At 46.2% G+C, this 27,572-nt stretch overlaps 1 protein-coding gene across 1 annotated transcript in view; it reads left to right on the top strand.

Annotated features, from left to right (window-relative positions):
• MFSD11 (major facilitator superfamily domain containing 11) overlaps positions 1–27,572 on the top strand; it is a 253,913-nt gene that overhangs the window by 38,918 nt on the left and 187,423 nt on the right. The window contains exons 4-6 of the mRNA XM_069200245.1: positions 6,785–6,892; positions 12,353–12,432; positions 15,151–15,247. Coding sequence (XP_069056346.1) covers positions 6,785–6,892; positions 12,353–12,432; positions 15,151–15,247 — 285 coding nt within the window. The remainder of the gene's footprint in view (positions 1–6,784; positions 6,893–12,352; positions 12,433–15,150; positions 15,248–27,572) is intronic.

Genomic DNA, 27,572 nt, shown 5'->3' on the forward strand with positions numbered 1-27,572 from the left:
AGAGATGGTGACCATTCTCAAAACAAGTGGCTGTGGAACAATGCATGAACTGAGAAAGATACTGCATGCAAAAACAGAGAAACCATAAAGCCACAACCAAAGCAAAAGGCAGAGGGGAAAAAGAGGAAACTAACTTCTTTGCACAGCACAGGTCAAAAACTAAGCTGAAAAGTAGACAATTCTCTTAGTGGCAGTAATGAAACGGACGTTTTGCCGGTTCCCCCCTTCACATTTTGCCTCCGTTTGGACTACTAGCTGCTGGTTTTTCAACTCTGAGAGAGCACTGAGACCTGCTAATCAGACCTTAGTGCCAGTGTCCTAACCCCTTACAAATTTGATGTTGCATTGGCTATCCCCGATTGGCAAGAACTGTCTTACTTCTAACTCCCCAGTTTAAAGTACCCAGGTAGAGTGCCAACCTAGGGCAGCAGTATTGATTCCGCCAACCTGTGTGTGACAAGGTGCAAAATGGCTCCCAGTCTGCCACTGCAGACTGGAAGGGCAGTGATCACACTGCTAGTTCGACTTCGTCATTCACACCAGTGGCAAAGTCCCCACTTGCTTTTTTTTTTTTCTTTTTCTTTTTTTCATACAAGCTTTGCAATGCAGTTCAACATTTCATAAACGGGATGCCAGCTCGGCTGGCTAGTGCAGTTGCTGTCATTTTCAATTATATAAGCATTATGTGCAAACACATATATAATTAACCGTTACAGATTTAGCCGTGGAGTCTATGTAGTGTATGAGCGAGTCCTGCCATAAAACAAGGGCTGGCAGAGATAGACCAAACCCCAATTTAAGCTGTTTGGCACAGGCATCCCATAGGCAGAGTGAGAAACCACTCTGGAACTGGGATGGTACCCCTTTTGGAAGAGTCAGTGGCGGTTCCATGGAGTGACAGATCCCGGATATGAGAACGTGCATATCAGGGTGTGACGCCCTTTGCAATCGTGTTCCCGGCCTCTTCATTGCTCTCCAATCCCCCAGGGCAGTGAGTCCTCCACAATTATGTAAGTGTGGATTACCCTTTGTGATGTGGTTATGTAGTTCAGGGTGAATGTGCATCATTTTTGGCTTCAGTGTTGTGGAATGTCAGAAACTGACTAGCTCTCATGCCACAAGTGTCAATACATCTTGAAAAGACATGACAATGCCCTCGTGATTGAGCTCCCCCAATTGGTTGACTCCCATCTCCCAGCATGGTCCCGTGTCTTATTGGTGGGTCATGCCAGTGAGTCATGGTAGGTCCCATATCTCGATGGATGGGTAGTATGAAAGGTGAAGCCCTTTGCCATGGACAAATTTACTCCAGCAAACTCGGGCTACCGACATTATGGTGCGTCTCGCGTCGGGGGTGAACTGTTGGATCTGACAGCCACGTGTAGTAGATGCTTTTGTTATCTAAAACCTCGCAGAGGGGCACTAATTCGGGGCATGTAGGGGTATCAACAGCCAGGCGATTGCCCTTTGCAGCTGTGCTGCCGCATAATACAGCCCAAAATTGGGCGCACCAAGGCTGCCTTCGAGTAAAGGATGTTGCAGGGTGGTAAGTGCAACCTGACAGTGACCTCCACTGCATATCAGTTCGAGCAAGATACTATGCAGCTCCCTAAAAAAACTTCTGAGGAGCACTGTCATGAGTGCCCCAAAAAAAATAAAGTAATTGAGGCAGCACTGGCATCTTAGCGCACCACACGGCCAAACGGGGACAGGGACAACGAGCACCGGAAGGGCAAAGACCGGTAGATAGAACTCGCCGCCTTGTCCATGTTTCCTTCCTTGATGTTCTTTTCTGAGTGGTAAATCTGGACACCCAGGTATTTGAAAGTATCCTAGCCCCACTGAAGATGAGTCCTCACTGGAGTGTCCCTATGTAGTTTTGGGACGCGGCGTCAGGAAGAACACAGAAGTCCGAGACATCCCCAAACTGATGCACGAGGCCCGACAATGTGGCCTCAGTGTTGCAAAGATAGCCCAGTGCATCATCTGCTTACGACAAAATGATGTGATGGACAGCCAGCTCCCAAATTCCCCAGTGTTGTGCCCATTGTCGGAGATGGAAAGCCAGTGGCTCCATAGCAAGGGCAAAAATGAGTTGGGAGAGCTCGGACCCCTGACTGGTGCCTCTCCAAACAGTGAAACTGTCTGAGATCAGCTGCCCAGTCCTGACCTGCACTGTTGGGCTATCATACAGAGTATTGATCTATCACAGAAAATTAGGGCCGAACCTCATGCATTCAAGGATGAGGGAGAGAAAATCTCAGCTCAGGGTGTCAAAGGCCTTCTTGATATCTAAGGACACAGCCACCGGACCACAGGCATTGGTGGGAGTGTCATGTATAAGGTGTAATAGCTGGCCACATTGGCGCAAGTACTATTCCCTGGTATAAATCCAAATTGGTCGACATGTACAAGAATGTTGATGATAGGGAGCAGGCTGTTCTCTAGCACGCTGCCTGAGATATTAGTCGAGGTTCAGTAGTGAAGAGGGTAGTAAGAATGATCGTCCAGTGGATCCTGACAGCTGTAAGTAGGACAATGATAAGGGCCTTCTTGGAGTGAAGGCATCTACTCGTTTTGGCCTCATTAGACATCTCCAATGGGTGTTAAGTGGGTGTTTGGAGAAAGTAGCATAATACTCAATTGGCAGCCCATCTGTGCCTGCGTCTCGTTCTTGGCAATTTGGAAGATAGCTGCAGAGGCTTGTCTAGCACGGCCCGCTACAGTTGGTTCAGCCTAACCAGCGGCAGGTCTCGTAAACATCTCTGCATGTGACCCAGATGGAGGGAGGGGGATGGGCTGTGGCAGTGGACAAACCCTAGTAATAGTCCCGAAAAGCATTGTTGATGGCCGTCTGTGACGTTATTATTCAGCCATCGTCTACTCTAAGCGCCCTTATTGGGGCACGTCGCCGATCATCCTTCACTAGCCACACGAGCAGTGTCCCCTCCGAGGCTCACGTGACAGAGCAGCGCCGCCGCCTCCAGCTGCCATACATAGGGCTTCATCTATAATTCCAGTGGTCTCACTCTGTTAGTGCTTATGCAGGCCAACGGTGGGCAAATGGACATGTGGGCTGGTCTTGTATCACAGATGAAGCAGGATCTCGGTTAAAGAGATTCTGATGCTGCTGCCATCTTAGCCGTGCTCACAGCGTCCATCCCTTAACAATACATGTAAGTCTCCCCTAAGGAAGTCCTATGGAGCCGTAGAGCAGGGAGCTGTATATTACTAAGTAGGATATGTATTTTTGTATATGTTTCAACTGCAACGCCTCTAAATTGTTGTTTTGCAGTGGAAAGGCTAGTAGACCCCTCTGCCCGACTAGCTTCTGAATGGGACTACCTAGCTGGGTACTGTAAGGCATCGACTTAATTTGGCATTAAACCTGACTTGATGCCCAAGTCAAATTTAATGTTGCTACTAAAGAAATGTGACTTATAAAAGTTGCTATTCTGTAACCATGTTTGTCAAGTGGTCTCACACGGTCTCTGGCCACCAGACCGCTTTCTGCCCACCTGGGGAGTAGCGTGAATGACTCCCAGGCTTGGGAACAATAGTAGCCTGCTGCAAGGCGAGGTGTTACCTCCCTTGCACAGGAAGCAACTTATGGTGTCGACCCAAAAGGCAAGCTTCAAAGGCAAAGCCGCCTTTAGTTGGCAAATGGCGATCACACTCTTGAGGGGCTGCCTTTTGTTCAGGTAGATGGGCTGGCGACAGGGACAGAGAGGGGGGAATCTGTGCCCAAACTGGTTTTCCCGTGGGTGTGTAGCCCACAGATAGCCCCACCTTTTAAGATGAGCTACCAAGCTCCTAACAGCTGAGGAAGGGTACAGACATCTTGGGAGTAGGCAGAATAGTGCACTATGGGATTCAGTTACCGCACATAGCCAGAAAGTCAGCATCAAGAGGGAGAGGACCTGGTAGCCCATTGACTAGTGACTGCATCATCCTCCCAGGTCACTTTCTGGGAATAAATATGGCAGTTTTGGAACCCTGAAGCTTCGATCACATTGGAACTGGAAGAAGGACTGAAGAAGGACTGAAGAAGGCCTGCCCTGCTGACCCCTGGACCACACTAAAAGAAGCTGCACTGTCTGCTGGACTGCACCTTGGCTTAACAAAGAAAGGCTCCTGACTCTGGACAAAAGTTGTGCACTAGCCCCAAACCAACAAAGTGATTCCAAGGGTCAGTCGGCTTGTCTAAGCCATAGCTACCCAGGGTTGAGCTTACGTTTGCTGAAATGAGCCTGACCGGACCCAAGAGGGTTTTTGAGTTTATTCCACAGCAAGGCCGCACAGCCATACCATATAATGCACCCAAATCGTCACAGTGGCCCAATGCCAGGGGTCCAAAGTTGAAACCATTAAGCCAAATATAGAGGCTGATTTCTCAGCTGGATGGAAAATTTGATAAGTGAAAGAGTGGCAGTACTGGAGAATAAGAGAGGTGGCATTGGAGACAAGCTAGAAGGTACCCATGCGCAACAAAACGAGAAGTCTCAAAAATAATTCTAATAGATAAACAAATAGAGTTAATACAGGGGAAATCATTCCTGAGATGCTGGAGGCTTGAAATGTTAGAAAATTCCACTAGTCACAACCATCAAACTCCTTGTACTCCAAAGGAGATATATGTACACGATTCCATCCTTTTCATTGTGAATTGAAAATCAAAAGTGTTTAAAACTAAACAAGTAAGGGAACCGCATATGCGGGTAGCTGTCACAGGATAATATCTATCTGACTTACACACTGTGCTTGAAGAGTGACAGACACAACAGATAAAGGCAGTATTCTCGCTTCTGCATGCGGCAAGAAAGATTTGCAATAGTTGTTCCTTTATCTTCGAATTAAACTGTGCTTCCTGTGTCCTGCTCAATTAAAAGCCACTCATGGGGTTAAAGAGTACATGCAGGCAAAAACCAGAATTACCCGCGATAGTGCGAAGCAGGTGAGGGAGATGTCAGATGCTAGAGTGAGTTTGGGAAAAATATTTATGTCTGCAATTACATTACAAAGATTCAGTATTTGCCTTTTACTATTAAGGGATACAACAATTACACAATGTTGAAATAACAATACTTTCTGACGAACAATGCAAAACGTGTTCACATTAGTGTCTTGCTCCTGGCTACTCACACACACACACACACAGGGGAACTGTTGTGCCTTTTTACAATCTTGCCCAGATGTTCGACCTTCTGTGCTTAGGAGAACGCTTTCAGTGAGACAAATACTCTAAGCAAAGGTTGATGTGAGATGTGTTTCTGTTAGAATGTGGAGGTCTTGTGGTGGAGCCATTCTCTTTCCTGTACTGTTGATTGTTGTTTTTTTTTACAAAATGAAGCCATAAAACATTCTGCACAAAATGTATGTGTGTAATAGTTTTCCTATCATAACGTTTGTTTTGGCAGCTGGTCACAAAAGTGAACAGCATTGAGAAGTAAACAAGTATTGACAAAATCAATCGTTTTGATCTTATAGTAGTACCAGCATCACTGCCACAAAGCATTTGTACAACTTCTATACCAGAGTGGAAGTATCCCTCAATTGTAGAACAGGTACAGCAGGGGCAGTAGCACCGTAAGCTTCCTTCCCTCCCCTCAAAGCAACTGCGCACCTCTTGCAGTGCAAGCTTACCTCTAACACCAAATGAGCAGAATTGGGCACGGACACAAGTATGTCTCCATTACAGAACATCCACAGGCCAAGAGCCTCGACCCTGAACTGTATCGGCTAAGGGAGAACACTGAGACTAATAGGACTGAGAAAGAACTAACATGACCAAGCATCTTAACAAGAAAGAGGAGGCCTTACATCCCTGCCAGCAGCAGTGTAAGCATTCCTCTTTCGTAGAGCAAAGGCAAGTTAGTATATTGAGTTGTGCATTTTTAACACAAAGGGCGCGATCTGATATGGGGCATGAAATACTCCCGGATGCCTTCTTAGACGTTCACTAAACACTATGTCCTATTCGGACCTTTAGCAAATGTGTGCATTGTGAGGAGGGGAAACTGCTGGGAAAATAGGCCTGATAATTGGGTTGCCAACCATTGCTAAAAGTCGCGTCTGCCTCTGCCGGTACCGTAGTCTTGAATTGTAGGCTGTATTTCACTGGCAGTTCATAATGTGCATGCACAGTAGATAGGATTTTTTTTTTAGTTTTGCTAGGAGCAGTTTGCTAGGCCGGTGGCGAGATGGTATCCATGAGGTGCAGAATTCAAGTGGAAGCAGGCATTCAGTTATTTTCCTGTCTGAGTACTGGCTTCCACAGCTTCAATTCTTAATCTTGGGTGCTCACGGAAGGTTAGGCTATTTTTCTCACTGTGGGTCAATGGCATTCTTTAGAAATGTCCCTGCTTCCCCTGCTTAATTTATTACATTTTCACTTTGCCATGTGCTGGGGCGACTGGCCTGTAGTGTTTATCAATCCCTGTAGTGTGTGGTGCGTATTCTATTTGGTCAGAGTCAGCAACAATCTTTTCAACTACGTTAGTGTTTTCATCTTAATTATGTAGCCATCATTTTTCCAGATCTGCTCAAGTGTCCAACGTTTGTGACAGTTGGATGTGCCGGTCTTCCGCACCGTAAACCTGTAGGCTCCAGTTTGAATAAGAACAAACTCATTGATCAACAACTGAGTCCTAGTATCAAAAACGTAGTGTAGCAGCCAGACCGAATGTAATAGGCACTGCAGAATTGTATCATGTGTGGAGCTCAACGCCCATTTCACCCAAACGTATCCTTTGCTTCATGTGTGTCTCTCTCTCTCTCTCTACAGCATGGCGGTCATATACAGTGTCTTTTCAGTCTCCAACCTCATATCGCCTTCGGTGGTGGCCATTATAGGGCCACAATTTTCGATGATAATTGGTGGCCTCTTTTACAGGTGAGTTACTTCTAAGGTGGAGGTCATTGGGAAGAGGAATTTTAGTTTAGTTTATTTAGTATTTCACTAGAATTCCATGTTAAGTGTATTCATCTAAATTCATTATAAAATGAGAAATGCAAAGGTATTATGCCTGTGAAGAAAAACAGAGAGACCTAGACACAAACTTAATTTCAGTCGTAAATGTCCAAAATTACCCTTTTGCTCTTGCCATGAATCCACAAAGCAATTCCTGATTGGTGCAAATGAAGTTACTACTGCTGATTTCTCCAGCAGGAGTAACCACCATTCCAGGCGTGGACATTCCACAGCAGTTTTCTTTGGAAGTTTGGAAAAGTCCACAAACGTGGATGTTTGTTGGCGTTCCCGGTGCCCTTGTTAACCTCTTTCCATCTTGCAAATGGTAGGAGATTCCCATGGACTGGAGCTTCTTCTCTTTCAAAATTGGAAAGTGAATGGATCACCCCCAGACTAGAAAGAGGCCTTAGAAGAGAGCTTTCTCCACAAGGAAAATTGTTTTTCATGCAGAAAAAAATGCGTTTTCACTGGCAGCTCAATTCCTTGTGTAGAGTACTCTGCTTTGGTAAACTCCACATGGGGGGGATAGGAGACCCTGGGATAATTCTCACAATATTCCCAAATATACGACTGAAAACCCACGCCTAACAAAGATTACCAAAAAAAAAACGTAAAAATAAGTTCAGGCTGCATTTTTATTTCCACCTCCTCATGCTTTGGAAAGTTAAAAGATTGCACAATAGAAACTTAACGCTTTGTTAGTGCAGTTTGCAGAAAAACACACCTTCCTAACCCCTTAGTAGGAATTATTTTCCAAAACTTTTTTTCTTACCTTTTTTTGAAACTCCTAGCACCTAGGCATTCTTGCGTACGCACACACATCATTCATCTTGGAATGTTTTTCTTATGCTTTATACAAAAAAAACATTCCAAGATGGCTGTTGTGCACGTGTGCCATCTATAGTGGCCATTTTGGAATGTTTTTTCTGTTGCCTTTTAGAAAACCCATTTAGGGATGGCTATTTGTCGTGTGCTCACACAGGTGGCCATCTTTCAGTTGTTTTTGCGATAAATTATGTAAAAACTACAAAAGCACTGACAAAGCCTATAGGTTTGTACCCTGGTGTTACAGGCAAGGTCGATTGGCGTTGTTAGTACTTGTTAATGTATATACTCTTTTCTTCTCACTCCATAACATCACAACCAGCACCACCCAGCGACGAATAGGCCCGTCCTCCGGCATCCGACGCACAAACGTGAACCCTGTACCTCCCCCCCCCCCCCCTCCCCTTTTGCTAACGTGTCGACCACCGGCTGTCTGCTGCCACCTCCCCCCCGCACCCCTGGAGGGACAGCCCTGACGGCACACAAGCTCTGAGAGGATCCGGGCCCGCCGTTTACAGATCAAATTAAAGAGGTAGGACTCCTAGCCTCCGCACCCCCCCCCCACCACACACCCTTACCTCCACCACAAGTTTGAATCTTACCCAAGACGCCGTACTGGATAGAACAGGCCCCATTGACGTAGGTAATAATCACAACAGGGCACTTTTGACAGACATACCTAAGGACGTCGGACTAGCTGATTGCTGGAGAATGCTACATCCGAAAGATAAAGAATATACCTTTATATCCGCCGTCCATGGCACCCAATCGCGCCTAGACTATTTTCTTGTGTCACACACAGTAATCCCTAGCATACTGGACACTTGCATCCTAGACAGTGGTCTCTCAGACCCCTTTCCAATACTAACCCTGATCCAGGTAGGCATATCTTCACCAGGTCGAAAACCATGGCGTCTCGCTGTGCGCAGATACTGTTCCCCTCAAGGGAAAGAACAATTAAGAACCCATGTAACCACGTACTTGACTGAGAACACCGGTACTGTGGCCTCCAAAAGAGTTTTGTGGGCCTCGGCAAAGGCGACCTTAAGAGGGAACATGATGCGAGATGCAGCACTGGCCAACAAGGACAGAATAGCCCGTCAGGCCAATTTGGAAACTACAATCCAGGATCTCACTAAACAGTACACTGCACAACCGTCACTTAGGCTACGCAGCTCCCTAGAACAAGCCCGCATGGCACACAACGACCTCTATACTTCCCAGGCGGAATACGCATTGCAGAAATTGCGAGACCGCCATTACGAACAAGGAGAAAAAGCAGGACGCCTCATAGTGGCTCAACTCCGACAAGGAGAGGCTGCCATATCGGCCATAACATCCTCATCAGGCGGGGTGCTGACTCGTCCGCAAGATATTGTGAACGAATTTGCCAAGTATTACTGACATCTCTACACATCAGAAACAATGACTGATCAGACACGGACAGAGGCATTTCTACGGCTAATCTACCTCGTTTGTCGGAGGCTGGTAGAGCCCTCCTGGAAGGTGACATAAGTAGGGAAGAGATAACACAATATAACAAACCTCCCCTATCACAAATCTCCAGGAGAAGATGGATTCCCAGCGGAATTCTATAAATGGGCTGGAGAAGAGCCAGTCACTGCAGTTCATAAAGCACTGACGGAAGCATGTCAGGAGGGCTCCCTGGGCACGCGTAAACTGGGACAAAAGTGAAGCATTACCTATATCTCGCATAACGACGAGAGCAGCAATACACGGCCTCCCATTTAAATGGACCCCGACCCCTCTCAAATACCTAGGTACGCTTATAAACCGAGGACTAGAACACATAATCAGGGACAACCTAGACCCCCCTCATATCTAAAATGAAACAGGACTTTGCTAAATGGTCACTACTAGGTCTATCAATGTGGGGCAGGACACAGGCGGTAAGAATGACTACGCTACCACGCTTCACATACGTACTAGGTATGCTCCCCTTACAGATACCACTCCCCCTACTCCGCTCGATCGATACATCTATAAGGACTTTTGTGTGGGGCTCTATACGCCCAAGGTTGAAACCTGCAACTATCCTAGCACGACGATCCTATGGAGGCTTAGGCGTACCCTCGGTAGAACAATACTCACTAGCCTTACAACTATCACAATTAGCGTACACACTCCCAAATACATCTGATCCACCGCAATGGGTAACCACAGAGCATCTCCTAAGAGGACAACATACAGAGATGGGAGGGATATATGCCGATCACCCCCTGCTGTCTAACCCTATCCTCAAAGCCACAAACGTAGCATGGCAAAGAGCCCACCGCTTGTTAGGAATACACCCCTCCCTACACGTCCAGGCCCCTATAGCAGGGAATAAAAGCATAAAAATAGGAGGGAATCTCCCCATGTGGCCCCAATGGCGCGAGGCAGGTATCCATAGCATATCCCATATAATAGATGGAAATAACTTTCGGACCTTTGCCTCTCTCCAAGAAGAGTTCGGTATTCACAGTAACCAAGAATGGCGACATATACAACTCAAACACTGCATGCGTAGAATATTAGGACCGCCCCCATGGACGCTTAAAAACTCACCCATTGCCACTTACCTTCAGAAATGGGGCAGACACAAAGGTGTTATGGCTGGTCTCTATGCCGAGTTAACAAATCATCTCTACTCATAGCCCCTCCTTTAACGACTGCGCGTAAAATGGCAGGGCAGACTGGAGATTACCTATACAGATGAAGAATGGTCAGATGCACGAGAAGCCCTTGACAGAGGAGTACGCGAAGCTTGTCTGAAATTTTGTTTATTTAAAATTCTCCAAGAATGGTACTGGACACCAGTTAAACTGCTCAGGGCAGGCTTACTGCCGCACGCGAAATGTTGGAGATGTATAGAACCCCACTGCGATCTGATACATATCCTATGTCACTGCCCGACGATATAGCCCTTATGGGATGCGGTATGCCTTGCCCTGCAGGATTTTATACAGATGCCAAATCCGATCCCGCCTTCACTTATTCTTCTACACGATATACGTCCATACCCCTCCCTATCAAGAGCCCATACAAGGTTACTCTATACAGCACTGGCAACGACCAAAATATGCATACTCCGGCATTGGAGATCCAGCATTGCCCCTACACCGACAGAATGGATGACTGCCATGTATCAAACAGCCACCCAGGAACGAGTGATTTACAACTTGCAAGACCGAGCGGAGCTATTCATGAAAGTATGGCGCCCATTCTTGACAAAGCCATAAAGCAGCTGGCCGAAGGTGGACGGCCCATGATCAAAGATCGATGAGAATCAACTCTCTCCTCTAAGAACCTTTCATTTTCTTGTATCCTCCGTCCTCGCTCTTCCCCCTATCCCCTCTGTTTTTTTTTTTTTTTTTTTCCCTCTCATTCCTCCCTCCCAGCTCCCTCATCTGGTCAAACATACTAGATCCTGGACTACATTACCTCCTTTGTCCCCCTACACAACACAGGTCTGGGAAATCAGCATCCACAAGGAAAACCCATCCTGCAATTGACCCTTCTTACAATGAACAAACTCATTTGGAAGACCTCCTTACCCTTTTCCCATCGATCCCATCCTCGGCCGGAACTCATACCCCTATCTTACCCAATAATACAAGTCAGGCTTAAGTGACAAACCGTTCATCCGCATCTGACAATTTATCTCGGGTAAGGAATCGCAGACCGACCTACACCCAGACTCTGTCAGCCTGACTGCGGGGTCCATGACCCTCCCCCCCCCCCCACCCACCTACCCGTCTCTCCATTTAAAGATCTCTCTCCCACCCCCCCTTACCCATTTCTTCCTTTATTTCGCAAGACATCCACACCCCCCCTTATTGCAAGAACAACTCTTTACGCTGTCGTGCTCCCCCCCCCCGAACCCGTCCCTTCTTAAGAGTGTACTTATAATGCCTTAACTTCACAGTCAGGAATATCTGTCAGATTGTATAAGAATGTATATCTTTTCTGGAAATAATTATTGTAAGAGAAAATGCTTTTGGAAAATGTTTGAAAAATGCTTGGATAAGCTCACTCCTATATACTATGTACCACCCTATATTCTTAAATATTCTTAATAAAACAATTCAAACAAACAAACAAAAAAAGTTCTTGGTGCTCCTCATTTGCTGAGAGAAGTTTGTCACACATCCTATGCTGCTTGAAACTTCCTCCAGGGATCTGAACCCAGGGTGCAAGCAGATTTGGGTGTTAGTGGAAGTTTCTTGACTAAGGAACCAAAACAAAGTAGTTTTTTCTGACAGTCATTCTGAATGACCAGCGAGACTCCTTAATCTGTGTTCGTTTTCTACCACATTCTGTTTTGAGCCAGGCTGTGTTTTTCAAACTGCTATCACATTGTTTTCAGGACTCTTCTTATCCTTTTTAGGCTTCTGGTGAAGTACACCGTTGACAGAATAGTCAAGTCATGTGAACCTGTGAAATTCATGAGTGATAAATGTGTTTCCTGTTATGCATCCTAAATAAATTTATGTTGCAAACAAGTCCAACTAAAACTATTTTCTTTGTGTCTTTTACAACATATTTTCTTTTTAGCTTATACATCGCCATTTTCATTCATCCTCTCACCTGGTCCTTCTATACCGCCTCTGTATTCCTTGGTATTGCAGCTGCAGGTAAGACCCCTGACACTGTGTGCAGCAGCTATTTCATATTTTACACAAAGGCCTTTTTGAGACTATCATACATGCTGTGTTCAGCTAAAATGCTATTTAGTGCTTAATTTTTACGTTTTAGGGGAAAAAAACCCCGATTAAACTCAAGAGAATTAAAATCTGTGACATCAGGTTATAACCGTATCTCTGCAGCGAACAATTATATGACCGAGCAAATATAACAGCACCATGATTATACGACAAGTTGTTGTCTGAGCTCCTAGATAATTGTTTTCAAACTACAGTTTATGCTCTCTAGTATGTTGAGAATCGCAGTGGACTTCGAATTTCTTGATGACTTGCCCTCTCATGCCTGGAGCCCCTGGCAACTAACTGCCTGTAGCTCTGTGGAAGTCTGTATGTTCTACAATTTAGAATATTCAACAAAAGATAAAGGGGTGTCAGAGTGATGCTGGAAGATGAATGGTCTCTTCACTTTAACTGCGGGGTAGGACTGCTGCTTTCTTTGCTAATGGGGATTTAGGTACCTCTTGTGTCAGTATCTGTTTGTGTAGCTGGAGGAGGAAGGGGCTCCCATTGAATCTGAACTGGAGGGGAAGATGGGATTTTTGTTGCTGGTGTAGAGAAAGACTATTACTGTGGTCTCTTTGCAGTAATAGGAAAAAACCCTACTATTGACTGTGGAATTGTTAGCTTCCCCTTGTTTACTAACTGTAGTATAGCATCTCTTGAGTTGAGGAGGCATCCTATCTCATCTTGAGCTGAACAGGACTATTTCTGGCCAGTGGAGAAGATAACCTCACTAGAGCTAAATCCCTGAGAGCCATTTAAGAGCAGGTTAGCCTCTAGTGCTGCCAACCCTTACATTATAGGCACTCTGAATGGATGCAAAGGTTGTATAGTGTGGATGAAAACTCTGTGAATTTACAGGGTTGAAAACAGAGGTGGAAATTATTCAGAAGAATATTTTGAGGGCATCTCAGTGGGCCCTGGGGTGGAAAATGAATAGTGGATAGTAGCAATATAGATTTTCCAATAGTGTCCAAGGGTCATTGTACTCCAGTGGAATAACCTAGTTACTCCTTTTTATAGCTTTGCTCTCAAAAGGCAAAGAATCCAAAGAGTTAACGGTTACTCCGAGTGAGGGAAGAAGGTTTAGACCCTAGATGTTGCATGATATAAATTATTACCCTCCCTAAACTCAGTGTCTGGCGGCAGTGCCTTTGCAAAAGAATAGTTTTTTAAAATTTTCCAGTAGGAGACTAAGCGCCTTATTTGGAATTTGGCGAACTGGTTACTTCGTCTCAAATGTGATGGCTATTCCGTCCGCCATATTACAAGTCCATTACACCCAATGGCAAGTGCATTATATCAGCTTGTGAAAGAGTAACCCACCCACTGAACTCTGTCAAGCCCTAAGATGGGTTAAATAATAACTAAGAAACCCTGAAGGGCCTAGGAACTGCTGATTTGAGGTATGTTCCCAAACTCAGGCAGTACCTCTATAGTTAGTTACACGAATTGAAATTACATAGGTTTGGTTACTAGAATTAAAATAACTTAGCTTCCTATGGTCTGTGATATCCTATTGGGGAAGTTTATTATGGTATGTCTGCTGTTTTACCCTAGCTGCCCTGGTTGTATGAGTAGGTGTTTACACCAGGTGGCTGAGAATCCTCAAATGCAGTCTCCCAAAAGTAAAGTTACCTTAAATCCTACTTCCTAAACAGAACAGGAGGCCCATCCATTCCCCATGGCGGTGATGGGTGGAACAGCCTAGTGCCCAACCATCTTTTGTTCTGGTGCTGTGTTCACAGAGGTTTCTTACATTCGAGACTCTGGGGCACTGGGCACTCCTCAGAGGGGAAGTAGTTAAGGGCCAGCTGTTCCTAAGTATTTATTAATGATGAGGGACTAATGCTGGTGTTGTGCTGTTGTCCCAAAGTTCTCCTGTATGGGTGTGGCCACAATATATGTTTACATGGCACCCAAAGCTCTGGGGATCTCGGCTGGAGCCCCCTCCCAGATGAGCATTGTGGTCTGGGATTTGGTATTTGGGTCCAACTGTAACTTCAAACCACAATAACTGTAGGGGCTATGAGAATGATCTCTAACACTGTGCATGCAGATGAGCGTTAGTTCAGGTTTAGCCGACTGGGTGGCAAAGTCTGTGTGGTTCCTTGGGGGTACACTTCCTTGAAACAACGGCCATGAAGGCTTCAGTCAGCTGAGTCTTGTTGTTAGTCTTGTGGTTGAAAGTCAGCTGTTTTCTTCTGGTTCACAGCAGCAGGACGTCCTTCAGAGTCCTAAACCTGGCCTTGAGGGGAGCAGTGACACAAGATTTCTGTTTATGACAAATGTCTCTGTACTGCTTTATACAACACTCGTTATTGAGCTTCATATGTGCTTCCGCTATTGGTGGAATGGAACTAATAATGTTCCGCTGTGGTGACAGTGGGTGAAGCCTAGACTAATCAAAGCTCAACATTTCTTTGGGCAGATGTGAAAATCTGAGTTCAGCAATTATAAATTATCAATAGTACTCATTAGATGCAAATAACCAGGGCCACCAAAAAGGGATTTACAGAAAAGCTTAACAAAACAGTTGAAAAGAAAAATGGTATGCTCAAACTGGCTTTATTCGCATGCTTATTGCCATTTTTAAGTATTGTAGTTGCCCACACTTTTCAATTGTGCTAATCTTTACTTTACTTACAGTGCTCTGGACGGCACAAGGAAACTGTTTGACTATCAATTCAGATGAAACTACTATTGGGAGAAACAGTGGAATCTTCTGGGCCCTTCTTCAGTTCAGGTAAACACCACTGGCTTGCCAGAGCATGTGACCCTTGCTCCTTAAGTGCCTGTTAGGTACTTGAATGGCATAAATTAATATGTAAGCATCAAATTGCTCTCAGTATTTCCTCACTTGTGTTTAATTGGTTTTAGTAAACGTTTTAGAAGTTATATATCTAAAGAGGTACTTAGCTGGGAGATAGGGAAGTTATCTTTATGATTAAAACTGGAGTCCAGAAACTCAAATTCAGTGTGTCTTAGGATTATGTTTGCAAAACTAGGCACTTCCCTAATAGCAACTTGATAGGGCCACAGCTCCAACCACCATTTCAGGTACACTCGCAAGGGAGATGCCAGGAAAGGTCCTAGAAGGAAAAACATATTCTCCGATTTGACATTATGGTCCATGATGTCAAAGGTGGGATCATTAATGACGTTTGCTGTCAAGGGCTGATTTGATGTCGAAAAGAACAGGCATTGAAGTCTAGGAAGTAGACGTCAAAGGAGACATCACCCAACAGGTCCTTCTGTCTACCTGCTGTGTGGGTCCACAGGATAAAGAGGAGGGCACCATGTGCCCAAATTCAGACTACTCCAGGACGTCCTCATCATCGAGGAGTCTCACAAGTGTTCTTGGTATTGTCTGCCTCATCACACAGCAGAGGGCCTTCCAGGTTCCACTGCGTGCTGCACCAGCCTCCCCTACATTGCTAATGGCTCCTCTGCTGTCTTGCAAACACCTTTGGTGGCTTCTCATACTGTGCTGCCTCGCCAGTCAAATCGGCTACCTCCACCACCGTATTCTAAGGCTCCCGTACCTCCAGTCATTAATGTTGGATCTTCAGGAGGGAAATGGAGAACTCCAAGGAAGTTTTCAAGGAGTCCTCATTGTTGGAAACCAATTTTCCAAGTTTTCATTCTTTATTTTCTTCTGTGAGGCAGTATTGCCCAGCTTGATCTGACTTGCTTTCAGTAAGGGTTTATCTAATAGTTGATATTGCATTTTTGAACAAGGCTTTGGTAGTGGGTGCCTCACAACTCAACATTCCCATACCAGCAACTCACCGAAGCAGTTAATGGTCTTTGAAACTCTTCCTCACCATTCCTCTGCACAACATTTGCTTCCTCTGGTTCCAGGTCTTTTAAAGCCTGCTGTGGAGCAGTTCTCAACTCAAGATTCAGCGAAGTCAGCCCCAGCATGCTTAAATTAAAAATAAAAGCCGCCAGCACTAGACTTTTTGTTCATACAGGCAGATCCTCCTCCGAATTCTGCTGCGAGGAAGAATCACCCCACCCCTTCATCCTCAACTGTAACTCCTGAAAAGCATAGTGTAGGAAGCTGACTCTCTCTATATAGGGCACTAAAATGAAGTACACTGTGAGAGAGTCCAGTGGATCCACAATTGGTATTGCAGAGGCAAAAGTAGATAGGACTAATGCTCTATTTGTGGTAGTGTGGGCGAGCAGTTAGGCTTATCAAGGAGTCCTGTTAGGCATTTGTTGTACTGACAAAGACAATAAATGAGACACATTCTCAATGAATAAATCTGAGGCCAATTTAGAAAAATGACGTTTACTTTTATATATGCTTTGAACCAAAGAACTTCTTTATAAGGTAAGCAGTTTTTAAAAGATAAACACTTTGCAGTTTCAAAAATCAGCACAGTGCAATTGTTCAGTTCAGCAATGTTAACTTATGGGAGGAAAACAAGAATTGAGTTTTGCAAGTAAGTACACGACTTACAAATCCAGTCTTCAGGATTTTAGGTCAACACCAGGCAAAGTTCCAATCAGTACCAAGGCCCTCATTACGAGTGTGGCAGTGTCAAGACCGACACACTTGTGATGATTGTCGGACCGCAGCAGACATGGCGGTCTGTCTGCCCTATTATGACCCTGGCAGATGGGCTACGGTCTCACCGCTGGCACCACCAGGTTGCCTCCTGTCGACAGCCTGGTGGTCTCGGTGTTTGTAATCCACCAGGGCAGTGCTGCTCTAGGGATTACGAGTCCCCTTTCCGCCATCTTTTGCATGGCAGTCTCACTGCCATGCAAAGGCTGACGGACTGGGGCATTGGGGGCCCTATGCGGGCCCCTGCACTGGCCCCTGCACTGGCCCTGCACTTGAAATGGGCAGTGCAAAAGCCCCCATGGACAGCCCCGTTGCGGAAATGTGCAATGGGTGCACCTGACGCACCGCAACATTGCCACCGGCTCGAGTATGAGCCTGCGTCAGTGTTGTGGTGAGATTTCCACTGGGCCAGCAGGCGGAAACACTGTTTTTATGGTGTAACAGTGCTTGGTCTGAACTCCTAGAGGTATTCCAAAGATAACTTGTGTAGAAGCCTTATGAATAAGTTGCAAGTTACTCGCAATACACTTTTTTTTTTCCTTTTCACTCATTCTTTCTGCACGCTCAAGCAATAGGGCCTGCACTTGCTTTTTTTCCAGGAAGAGGGCCAGATGGTATAGCAGAAAAAAAGCATTCATAAGGTCAGCTTCTTCCAAGGATTTTTTTCACAAAGGTCAACCAAGGTATAAGAAGGCCTCTGTCATACGCCAAACAGCCGTCCACTTTAATTCTTGTTAGGAATGCCTCTTCTGTGCATAAAATAGATAACCACAAAAGAGGAGGACAGATGCGAATGTAGTCACTCAAAAATGGCAAACCCACTTTCTTATGACATATAAAATGAGAGGTTGATAGTGTACTTTTCCAAAAACGGTTCTCTGCCCTCTGTAGGGCTATTGGATCGCCTGAACTCGAAATTCCTGACCCCTACGTTGCAATAGGGATGCAATGGGCTGAGTATATCTGCAATAATGGTGCAAGTGCCCTCCCTCCCTTTATAGACGTCAGACTAAGCAAAGAACCTACAGCCCTAGTGAACTTAACCCTGCTCTGAGCTATATGTGGGGACCACAAACCGTTATAGCTAAAAGTTGCTCCTAAGTAGGGAAATGTGCTTGTACTAAATAAGGTATTCGAGCCCACTTTAACTGAGGGCACTCTAACCCATCTCACTCCACAAGACATAATAAAAGACTTATAAAAGTTAGTCTTCAGGTCAAGGATTTCCATAAATTGATCAAATGAGTAAACTAAAGTACATAGTATTTTTGGGGTATTACTACATTTTTCTTATATATTTTCCATTATTTCATATAGTTTTAGTTATATTAATTCAACATTGTATACACTCATTGTTGGGGGGGTGCACTCAAAGCCTTCTTAGCCACTGTCACTCAACTGGGCTCCACAGCATCCCCCAGCCCCCCAGCGCCTGAGTCTCTTCCTTTTGGTTGCAGGCTCAGTAGTGGGGTTGGAGCTACTAAACCTCATGGGCATTTGTTCAATACCAAGGGTAGCTCCAGCATTACAGTCATTAATGGGCCTGATAATAGTCGGGAATCATGATGTTGTTCTGCATCTCCTTCCTTTCCAACTGATATGCTTCCCTAGGGATATTATCCTCATAAAGAACAGTACTGCCCCCCAGCTCAAGTGACAACCTAAGCTCTGCTAGAACAATTTCATTTGAAACCACGCTAAGTGCCCGCTCCAACATGTTATCAATGCTAGCAGGTTTTTGCAGAACTGTTCAAAGTGAGCCTGTACAAACCATTGACCTACATTTACCCATTTTCAAGGGGATCGACTTACCAGGTTATTTGTAACTAAATTGAGTCCCTCAGAGGGGTGGCACAGCTGAGCCTCGATCGGTCACCAACGTGTGCAGATGAGCCCGCTCTTGGCCTGGGCACACACCCGGTCTTCGCTTGGGCAAGGATTACTTTTGAAGCCTCTCAATGCTCAATCCTCCTCACCAGACAGTTGCGGGCCCTGGAAATCCAAGTGTCCCGTGCCGGCTAGATTGCTATTGAAGCCTCTTGCGACTCATAGGTGCGGGCGACCCCTCCTCCTCACCAGTCTGATTCTGGGTGGGACATGCAGTCCCCCCTGGAAATCAAAGTGTCCCTTGCCGTGGGTCAGGCAGATTACTTTCGAAGCCTCTTGTGGCTCACAGGTGGTCCCTCCTCCTCACCAGGCTGGTGCAGGTTGGGACATGCAATCCCCCCTGGAAATCCAAGCGTCCCACGCCGCAGGTTGGGCAGATTACATTTGAAGCCTCTTGTGGCTCACAGGTGTGGGCGGCCCCTCCTCCTCACCAGGCTGATGTAGGTTGGGACATGCAGTCCCCCTTGGAAATCCAAGCGTCGGGGTTGATCTCCTGGGGTTGAGGTAAGCACGGGGCACAAGGCAATACCTCAGTGGCACAGGGTGCAGAGCACTTCATCAGGCTCCCAAGACAAGTCAGTGGGGGAGATCAGTTGTGGAAAAAAGCTGCAGGCTCGGGCCAGGAGGCTGAGCGAAGAAAACCCACAGATGCCCAGGTTAGTTCTGATGCTAGGGGGCGTAGGGACACCGACGGTCCAGGAGCTCTGCGTGCAGTGGTGTACTTTGGCTTTAGGATCAACTTATGGGGAAGGTCGTGGTCAGGGGAAGTCTTCGATTTGAGGCCGCAGTCTCTGAGGCAGATTATGGGAGGGGTCAGCCCATGGTGGATTCGGACTCAGAATCGCTGGGGTGCCAATACTCAATTTAGGGGTGTTACAGGGAGTGCCAGATGGTAGCCAATGGGCTAACCACCTTCAGGATGACTACACCCTTCTCATGACCACTTCCGCTGGGAAGTGGGCATAACCCAAACCCTAGTAACGTAATTCCTTCCAAACAAGAGGGAGGAATTTAAAAAGTAGGGTCCACTTCAGCTCGTCCACCTTAGAGGTGGGGCTGGCATGAAGTGGGCACTCCTTCTAAGTTAACTAATTTTCCAGCCTGTGCTGCCACCAGAAGTGGGGTCAGGACAAGGGGGTTGGTCACCGTCTGGAGAGACCTGGGTTGCATCACAAAGGCGTCAAGGCCTTTGAAACTACCCGCTCTGGAATGTCCATCCTGCTTGGGAGAGGAAGTAACACCTCTGCGCAATGTAGGGTTTTGTCTCTGGGCCTCAAGAGAGCTGGCTCTCACTGTGGGGGTCCAGAAACGTGTCTGTGGCTGAACTGGTCAGGGACAGTCAGTCAACACATTAGTAGCTGGTCGGTTTTCAGGGGCACCTCTAAGGTACCCTCTGTGTGTATGTATTAATAAATCCATCACTGGAATCATCGTGGGTATATTATTCTGAGATATTTGATACTAAACATCCCAGGTTTCAAAGAAGCCATCATGTAGATGGGGAACGCATAGTGACCAGTGTCCAGAACACTTCCCTGTACACTTAGTATGTTTGAGAATTGACAAAGATATAGCAGGGGCATATCTGCTCATGCAGTTATGCTCTCACATGTTATATAATATACCTTGCCTTAGTACTGTAAGGCCTGTTAGAGGGGTGACATACATATATTGCATGCAGTGTTTAGGGGACATGGCACACCAGCTGTGTGCCATGTCGTGTTTTCAACTTGAAAGCACCTTGTCACGCATCCTGCAGTGGCAGTCTGCATAAGGTTGGTGCTGGGTCCCTCATAGTGGCACAAGTTGTGCTGCAGCTCTGAGGGGCCCTCTTCAGTTCAGTACCCATACCCTAGGTATAGGGGTACCATCTACTAGGGATTTATAGGGGGCTGAAGGGTCAGGTCACTTGGGGATCAGGTGACCAGGTGTCTTGTTTTAGGGAAGAAACACTGGCACTGCGGACCTGGTTAGCAGAAACCCAGGGCACTTCAGTCGAAGTTGCATCTAAAAACCAGGCAAAAATGTGGGGAAGGGGTACTGCAACCGAAACCCAGCTTCCCTGCACATAATAATAAAAAATAAAAAAAAGGATGCAGTTGGAAGATTGTGGCAAGTCTGCCGCTGCCATCAAGACTGCTAGTGCTACTGCCCTACTATGGCATTACAATAGAGCGCTATGGGAGATCCTCTAAAATGTTCAGGAGAAGATACCCCATGGATACAGACCAGGTTTTTCAGAGGTATTATAGGAGGAGATGATGGTCTCCAACCAAGCAATTAGTGTTGCGGCTGACTCAACTGATTTGGCTGCCCATGGATACTGTTGTGGGCTGGCTTTATGCCGTTGAAAGCTGAGGCACAAGAGAGAATTATACATTTGCTATTAACTGGGACCCCTTTGTTTGCAGCCCATGTAGACAGTATGCAGCACATCAAACTGAATTGGAGACACTCGGAGCTGGGATGCATGAGATAAATAAAATACACAAACGCACCAGTACAAACCCTACAATAGGTGTTAACTGCACAGGAGTGTTCAGCCTCTCAGTGGTCACAAGAATACTAGCAAAGAGCAGCACCATCAGAAGTCCTATCAGCCTCATATGTCTGCAAAAGAGAGAGGTGTCCATCAAACACCACAGAGAGGCTGCCACAGAAAAGCCTGCTAAGCATTAACTCTCTTCTTCCGCCTTTTCCATTCACTCTCCAGTGGTGGTAAAGCACCAACAGTTCCCTGGAAGAGTGGATTAAAATGACTAAAGACCAGTGGAGATAAATATTGTGCAAATTGGCTGTTCTCCGAGGGTTTGTTAATCTCCTCCACCCCGTTGCTCTGAAGAAACAATACCAATGAGAGTTACTTCAAATGGAAGATAGAACACTTCATCTTAAAGGCAGTGGAACTGTTCCCTCATTCTGAAAAAGGAAACAGAATGTTCGATGGCATCTGTCGCTGTAGATACGCATGTTCTGCAATAGCTCGCCATCTGGTGTTGGGCCGGAGTGTTACAAGTTGTTTTTCTTCGAAGAAGTCTTTCGAGTCACGGGACCGAGTGACTCCTCCTTTTGTCTCCATTGCGCATGGGCGTCGACTCCATCTTCGATTGTTTTTTTTCCGCCATCGGGTTCGGACGTGTTCCTGTCGCTCCGAGTTTCGGAACGGAAAATTAGCTAATTTCGGAAGATTTTCGTCGGTATTGTTGCGTTCGGGATCGGCGTACTTAGATTCCACACCGCATCGAAGATCGAAGAGCTCCGGTGCCCTTCGGGGTAGTTTTTCGATCCTCCGTCGGGGCCTGGTCGGCCCGACCGCGTGCTGAAGAACGCCGATGGAACGGACCCCGTTCCGTTTCTGCCCCAAATGCCACAATAAATACCCCTACACAGACCAACACTTGGTCTGCAACCTGTGCCTGTCACCTGAGCACAGCGAAGACACCTGCGAGGCCTGTCGTGCGTTCCGGTCCCGAAAAACACTCCGAGACCGTCGAGCCAGAAGACTTCAAATGGCGTCCGCACCGACAGCCCAACGGGAGTTCGAGGAACAGGAAGAAGAAGGTACCTTCTCGATCCAAGACTCAGACTCCGAAGGATTCGACGATACACAAACCGTGAGTAAGACGTCGAAAACCACACAAAGAAACATTTACAAGGCCCAGGGGACGCCACTGCCATCCGGCCATGGCTCGACCCATAAATTCGGTGACCGACCGTCGGCACCGAAAAAGGCCCAAACAGTGCCGAGATCGTCCGACTCCGGTCGAGACACCGGCACGCAGCCTTCTCGGGACCGAGAAAGTGCTGGAGACAAGCCTCGACACCGAGATGCCGGTGTGGACACGGCTCGACGCCGAGACAGCGGCACCGAAACAGATCGACGCCGAGAGGTTTCAGCCCCGAAAAGGAAAAAAGTCACCTCAGAGCCGAAAAAACACGCAGACAAAGTTTCGATGCCGAAACAAACTGCAAGCGACCCAGCTTCAGGCTCTTATACAGAAGAGCACTCGCTAACCTCCCAAATGCAAAAGCATAGGTTTGAGGAAGAGCTACAAGCAACTGATGTGGACCATACGCAAAAGCGTATCTTTATTCAGCAGGGGACAGGAAAAATAAGCACCCTTCCCCCCATTAGGAGAAAGAGAAGGTTGGAGTTCCAGACGGAACAAGCACCACAACCAAAAGTGGTGAAAAGAGTTACACCACCACCCTCTCCTCCGCCCGTGATTAACGTTTCACCAGCACAAACTCCATCACACTCCCCAGCTCACACCACCATGAGCCAGGGTGACCAAGATCAGGACGCATGGGACCTATACGACGCCCCAGTGTCAGATAACAGCCCGGAGGCATACCCTACAAAGCCATCTCCACCAGAAGACAGCACCGCGTACTCTCAGGTGGTGGCTAGAGCAGCACAATTTCACAACGTAAGCCTCCACTCAGAACAGGTCGAGGATGATTTCTTGTTCAACACACTCTCCTCCACCCACAGCTCATACCAAAGCCTGCCTATGCTCCCTGGTATGCTCCGGCACGCAAAAGACATATTTAAGGAGCCGGTCAAAAGTAGGGCAATCACACCAAGGGTGGAAAAAAAGTACAAGCCGCCTCCTACGGACCCGGTTTTCATCACTACACAGCTGCCACCAGACTCTGTTGTTGTAGGAGCAGCTAGGAAAAGGGCCAACTCTCACACATCTGGAGATGCACCACCCCCAGATAAAGAAAGCCGCAAGTTCGATGCAGCTGGTAAAAGAGTCGCAGCACAAGCTGCAAACCAGTGGCGCATCGCGAACTCCCAGGCACTACTTGCGCGCTATGACAGAGCCCACTGGGACGAGATGCAACATCTCATTGAACATCTGCCCAAGGACTTCCAAAATAGGGCAAAACAAGTGGTTGAGGAGGGACAGACCATCTCCAACAACCAGATACGTTCCTCCATGGACGCTGCAGATACAGCTGCACGGACAATTAATACATCTGTAACTATCAGAAGGCATGCATGGCTCCGAACGTCTGGATTTAAACCAGAGATTCAACAAGCAGTTCTCAATATGCCTTTTAATGAAAAAGAACTGTTCGGTCCAGAAGTGGACACAGCGATTGAGAAACTCAAAAAAGATACGGACACTGCCAAAGCCATGGGCGCACTCTACTCCCCGCAGAGCAGAGGGAATTACAGCACATTCCGTAAAACGCCCTTTCGAGGGGGGTTTCGGGGTCAAAGCACACAAGCCAGCACCTCACAAGCAACACCGTCCACTAACCAGGGACAGTATAGAGGAGGTTTTCGGGGACAATATAGAGGAGGGCAATTCCCTAGAAATAGAGGGAGATTTCAAAGCCCCAAAACCCCTACTACTAAACAATGACTCACAGGTCACTCACCCCCTCCACACAACACCAGTGGGGGGAAGAATAGGTCATTATTACAAAGCATGGGAGGAAATCACTACAGACACTTGGGTTCTAGCAATTATCCAACATGGTTATTGCATAGAATTTCTACAATTCCCTCCAAGCATACCACCAAAAGCACAAAATTTAACACACCATTCCAATCTCCTGGAGATAGAAGTGCAGGCACTATTGCAAAAGAATGCAATCGAATTAGTGCCAAACACACAAATAAACACAGGAGTTTACTCACTGTACTTTCTGATACCAAAGAAGGACAAAACGCTGAGACCAATCCTAGACCTCAGAGTAGTGAACACTTTCATCAAATCAGACCACTTCCACATGGTCACACTACAAGAAGTATTGCCATTGCTAAAACTACACGACTACATGGCAACTTTAGACCTCAAGGATGCTTATTTCCATATACCAATACACCCATCGCACAGGAAATACCTAAGGTTTGTATTCAAAGGAATACATTACCAATTCAAGGTACTGCCTTTCGGATTAACAACCGCACCAAGAGTCTTTACCAAATGTCTAGCGGTAGTCGCTGCACACATAAGAAGGCAGCAAATACATGTGTTCCCATATTTGGACGACTGGCTAATCAAGGCCCATTCGTTCATACAGTGCTCAAATCACACAAATCAGATCATACAAACCCTCTTCAAACTCGGGTTCACCGTCAACTTTACAAAATCCAACATTCTGCCGCGCAAGGTACAACAATACCTAGGAGCCATAATAGACACATCAAAGGGAGTAGCCACTCCAAGTCCACAAAGAATTCTAAATTTCAACACCATCATACAACGCATGTATCCAACACAAAAGATACAGGCAAAGATGGTATTACAACTCCTAGGCATGATGTCATCATGCATAGCCATTGTCCCAAACGCAAGACTGCACATGAGGCCCTTACAACAATGCCTAGCATCACAGTGGTCTCAAGCACAGGGTCACCTTCTAGATCTGGTGTTAATAGACCGCCAAACTTACCTCTCGCTTCTGTGGTGGAACAACATAAATTTAAACAAGGGGCGGCCTTTCCAAGACCCAGTGCCACAATACGTAATAACAACAGATGCTTCCATGACAGGGTGGGGAGCACACCTCAATCAACACAGCATACAAGGACAATGGAACGTACATCAAACAAAACTGCATATCAATCACCTAGAACTTCTAGCAGTTTTTCAAGCACTAAAAGCTTTCCAACCAATAATAGTTCACAAATACATTCTCGTCAAAACAGACAACATGACAACAATGTATTATCTAAACAAGCAGGGAGGGACGCACTCCACGCAGTTAAGCCTGCTAGCACAGAAAATTTGGCATTGGGCAATTCACAACCAAATTCGCCTAATTGCACAGTTTATACCAGGGATCCAAAATCAACTCGCAGACAATCTCTCTCGAGATCACCAACAGGTCCACGAATGGGAAATTCACCCCCAAATTCTGAACACATTTCAAACTCTGGGGAACACCTCAGATAGACTTGTTTGCGACAAGGGAGAACGCAAAATGCCAAAACTTCGCATCCAGATACCCACACAAACAATCCCAAGGCAATGCCCTATGGATGAACTGGTCAGGGATATTTGCTTACGCTTTTCCTCCTCTCCCCCTCCTTCCTTACCTGGTAAACAAACTCAGTCAAAGCAAACTCAAACTCATATTAATAGCACCAACTTGGGCAAGGCAACCCTGGTACACAACGCTGCTAGACCTATCAGTGGTACCCTGCATCAAATTGCCCAACAGGCCAGATCTGTTGACACAGCACAACCAAAAGATCAGACACCCAGATCCAGCATCGCTGAATCTAGCAATCTGGCTCCTGAAATCCTAGAATTCGGGCACTTACAACTTACCCAAGAATGTATGGAAGTCATAAAACAAGCCAGAAGGCCATCCACCAGGCACTGCTATGCAAGTAAATGGAAGAGGTTTGTTTGCTACTGCCATATTAATCAAATACAACCATTACACACAACTCCAGAACATGTAGTGGGTTACTTGCTTCACTTACAAAAATCTAACCTAGCTTTCTCTTCCATTAAGATTCACCTTGCAGCAATATCTGCATACCTGCAGACTACCTATTCAACTTCCCTATATAAGATACCAGTCATTAAAGCATTCATGGAGGGCCTTAGGAGAATTATACCACCAAGAACACTACCTGTTCCTTCATGGAACCTAAATGTTGTCCTAACTAGACTTATGGGTCCACCTTTTGAACCCATGCACTCCTGCGAAATACAGTTCCTAACCTGGAAGGTGGCATTTCTCATCACCATTACTTCCCTAAGAAGAGTAAGCGAGATTCAGGCGTTTACAATACAGGAACCTTTTATACAACTACACAAAAATAAAGTCGTCCTAAGGACCAATCCTACATTTTTGCCAAAGGTTATTTCACCGTTCCATCTAAATCAAACAGTGGAACTACCAGTGTTCTTTCCACAGCCAGATACCGTAGCTGAAAGGGCACTACATACATTAGATGTCAAAAGAGCATTGATGTATTACATTGACAGAACAAAAAACATCAGAAAGACTAAACAACTCTTTATTGCCTTTCAAAAACCTCACGCAGGAAACCCAATTTCAAAACAAGGTATAGCCAGATGGATAGTTAAATGCATCCAAATCTGCTACCTTAAAGCTAAACGACAGCTGCCCATTACACCAAGGGCACACTCAACCAGAAAGAAAGGTGCTACCATGGCCTTTCTAGGAAACATCCCAATGCAAGAAATATGTAAGGCAGCCACATGGTCTACGCCTCACACATTCACCAAGCACTACTGTGTAGACGTGTTATCCGCACAACAAGCCACAGTAGGTCAAGCCGTATTAAGGACATTATTTCAGACTACTTCCACTCCTACAGGCTGATCCACCGCTTTTGGGGAAATAACTGCTTACTAGTCTATGCAGAACATGCGTATCTACAGCGACAGATGCCATCGAACTGAAAATGTCACTTACCCAGTGTACATCTGTTCGTGGCATCAGTCGCAGTAGATTCGCATGTGCCCACCCGCCTCCCCGGGAGCCTGTAGCAGTTTGGAAGTTACCTCCAATTATTTATATATGTATCATCTCAACCTTAAATAGGTGCATACTTAGTCACTCCATTGCATGGGCACTATTACTACAATTCAACTCCTACCTC

Source organism: Pleurodeles waltl, chromosome 7 (genome assembly GCF_031143425.1).
Source record: "Pleurodeles waltl isolate 20211129_DDA chromosome 7, aPleWal1.hap1.20221129, whole genome shotgun sequence".
NCBI lineage: Eukaryota > Metazoa > Chordata > Amphibia > Caudata > Salamandridae > Pleurodeles > Pleurodeles waltl.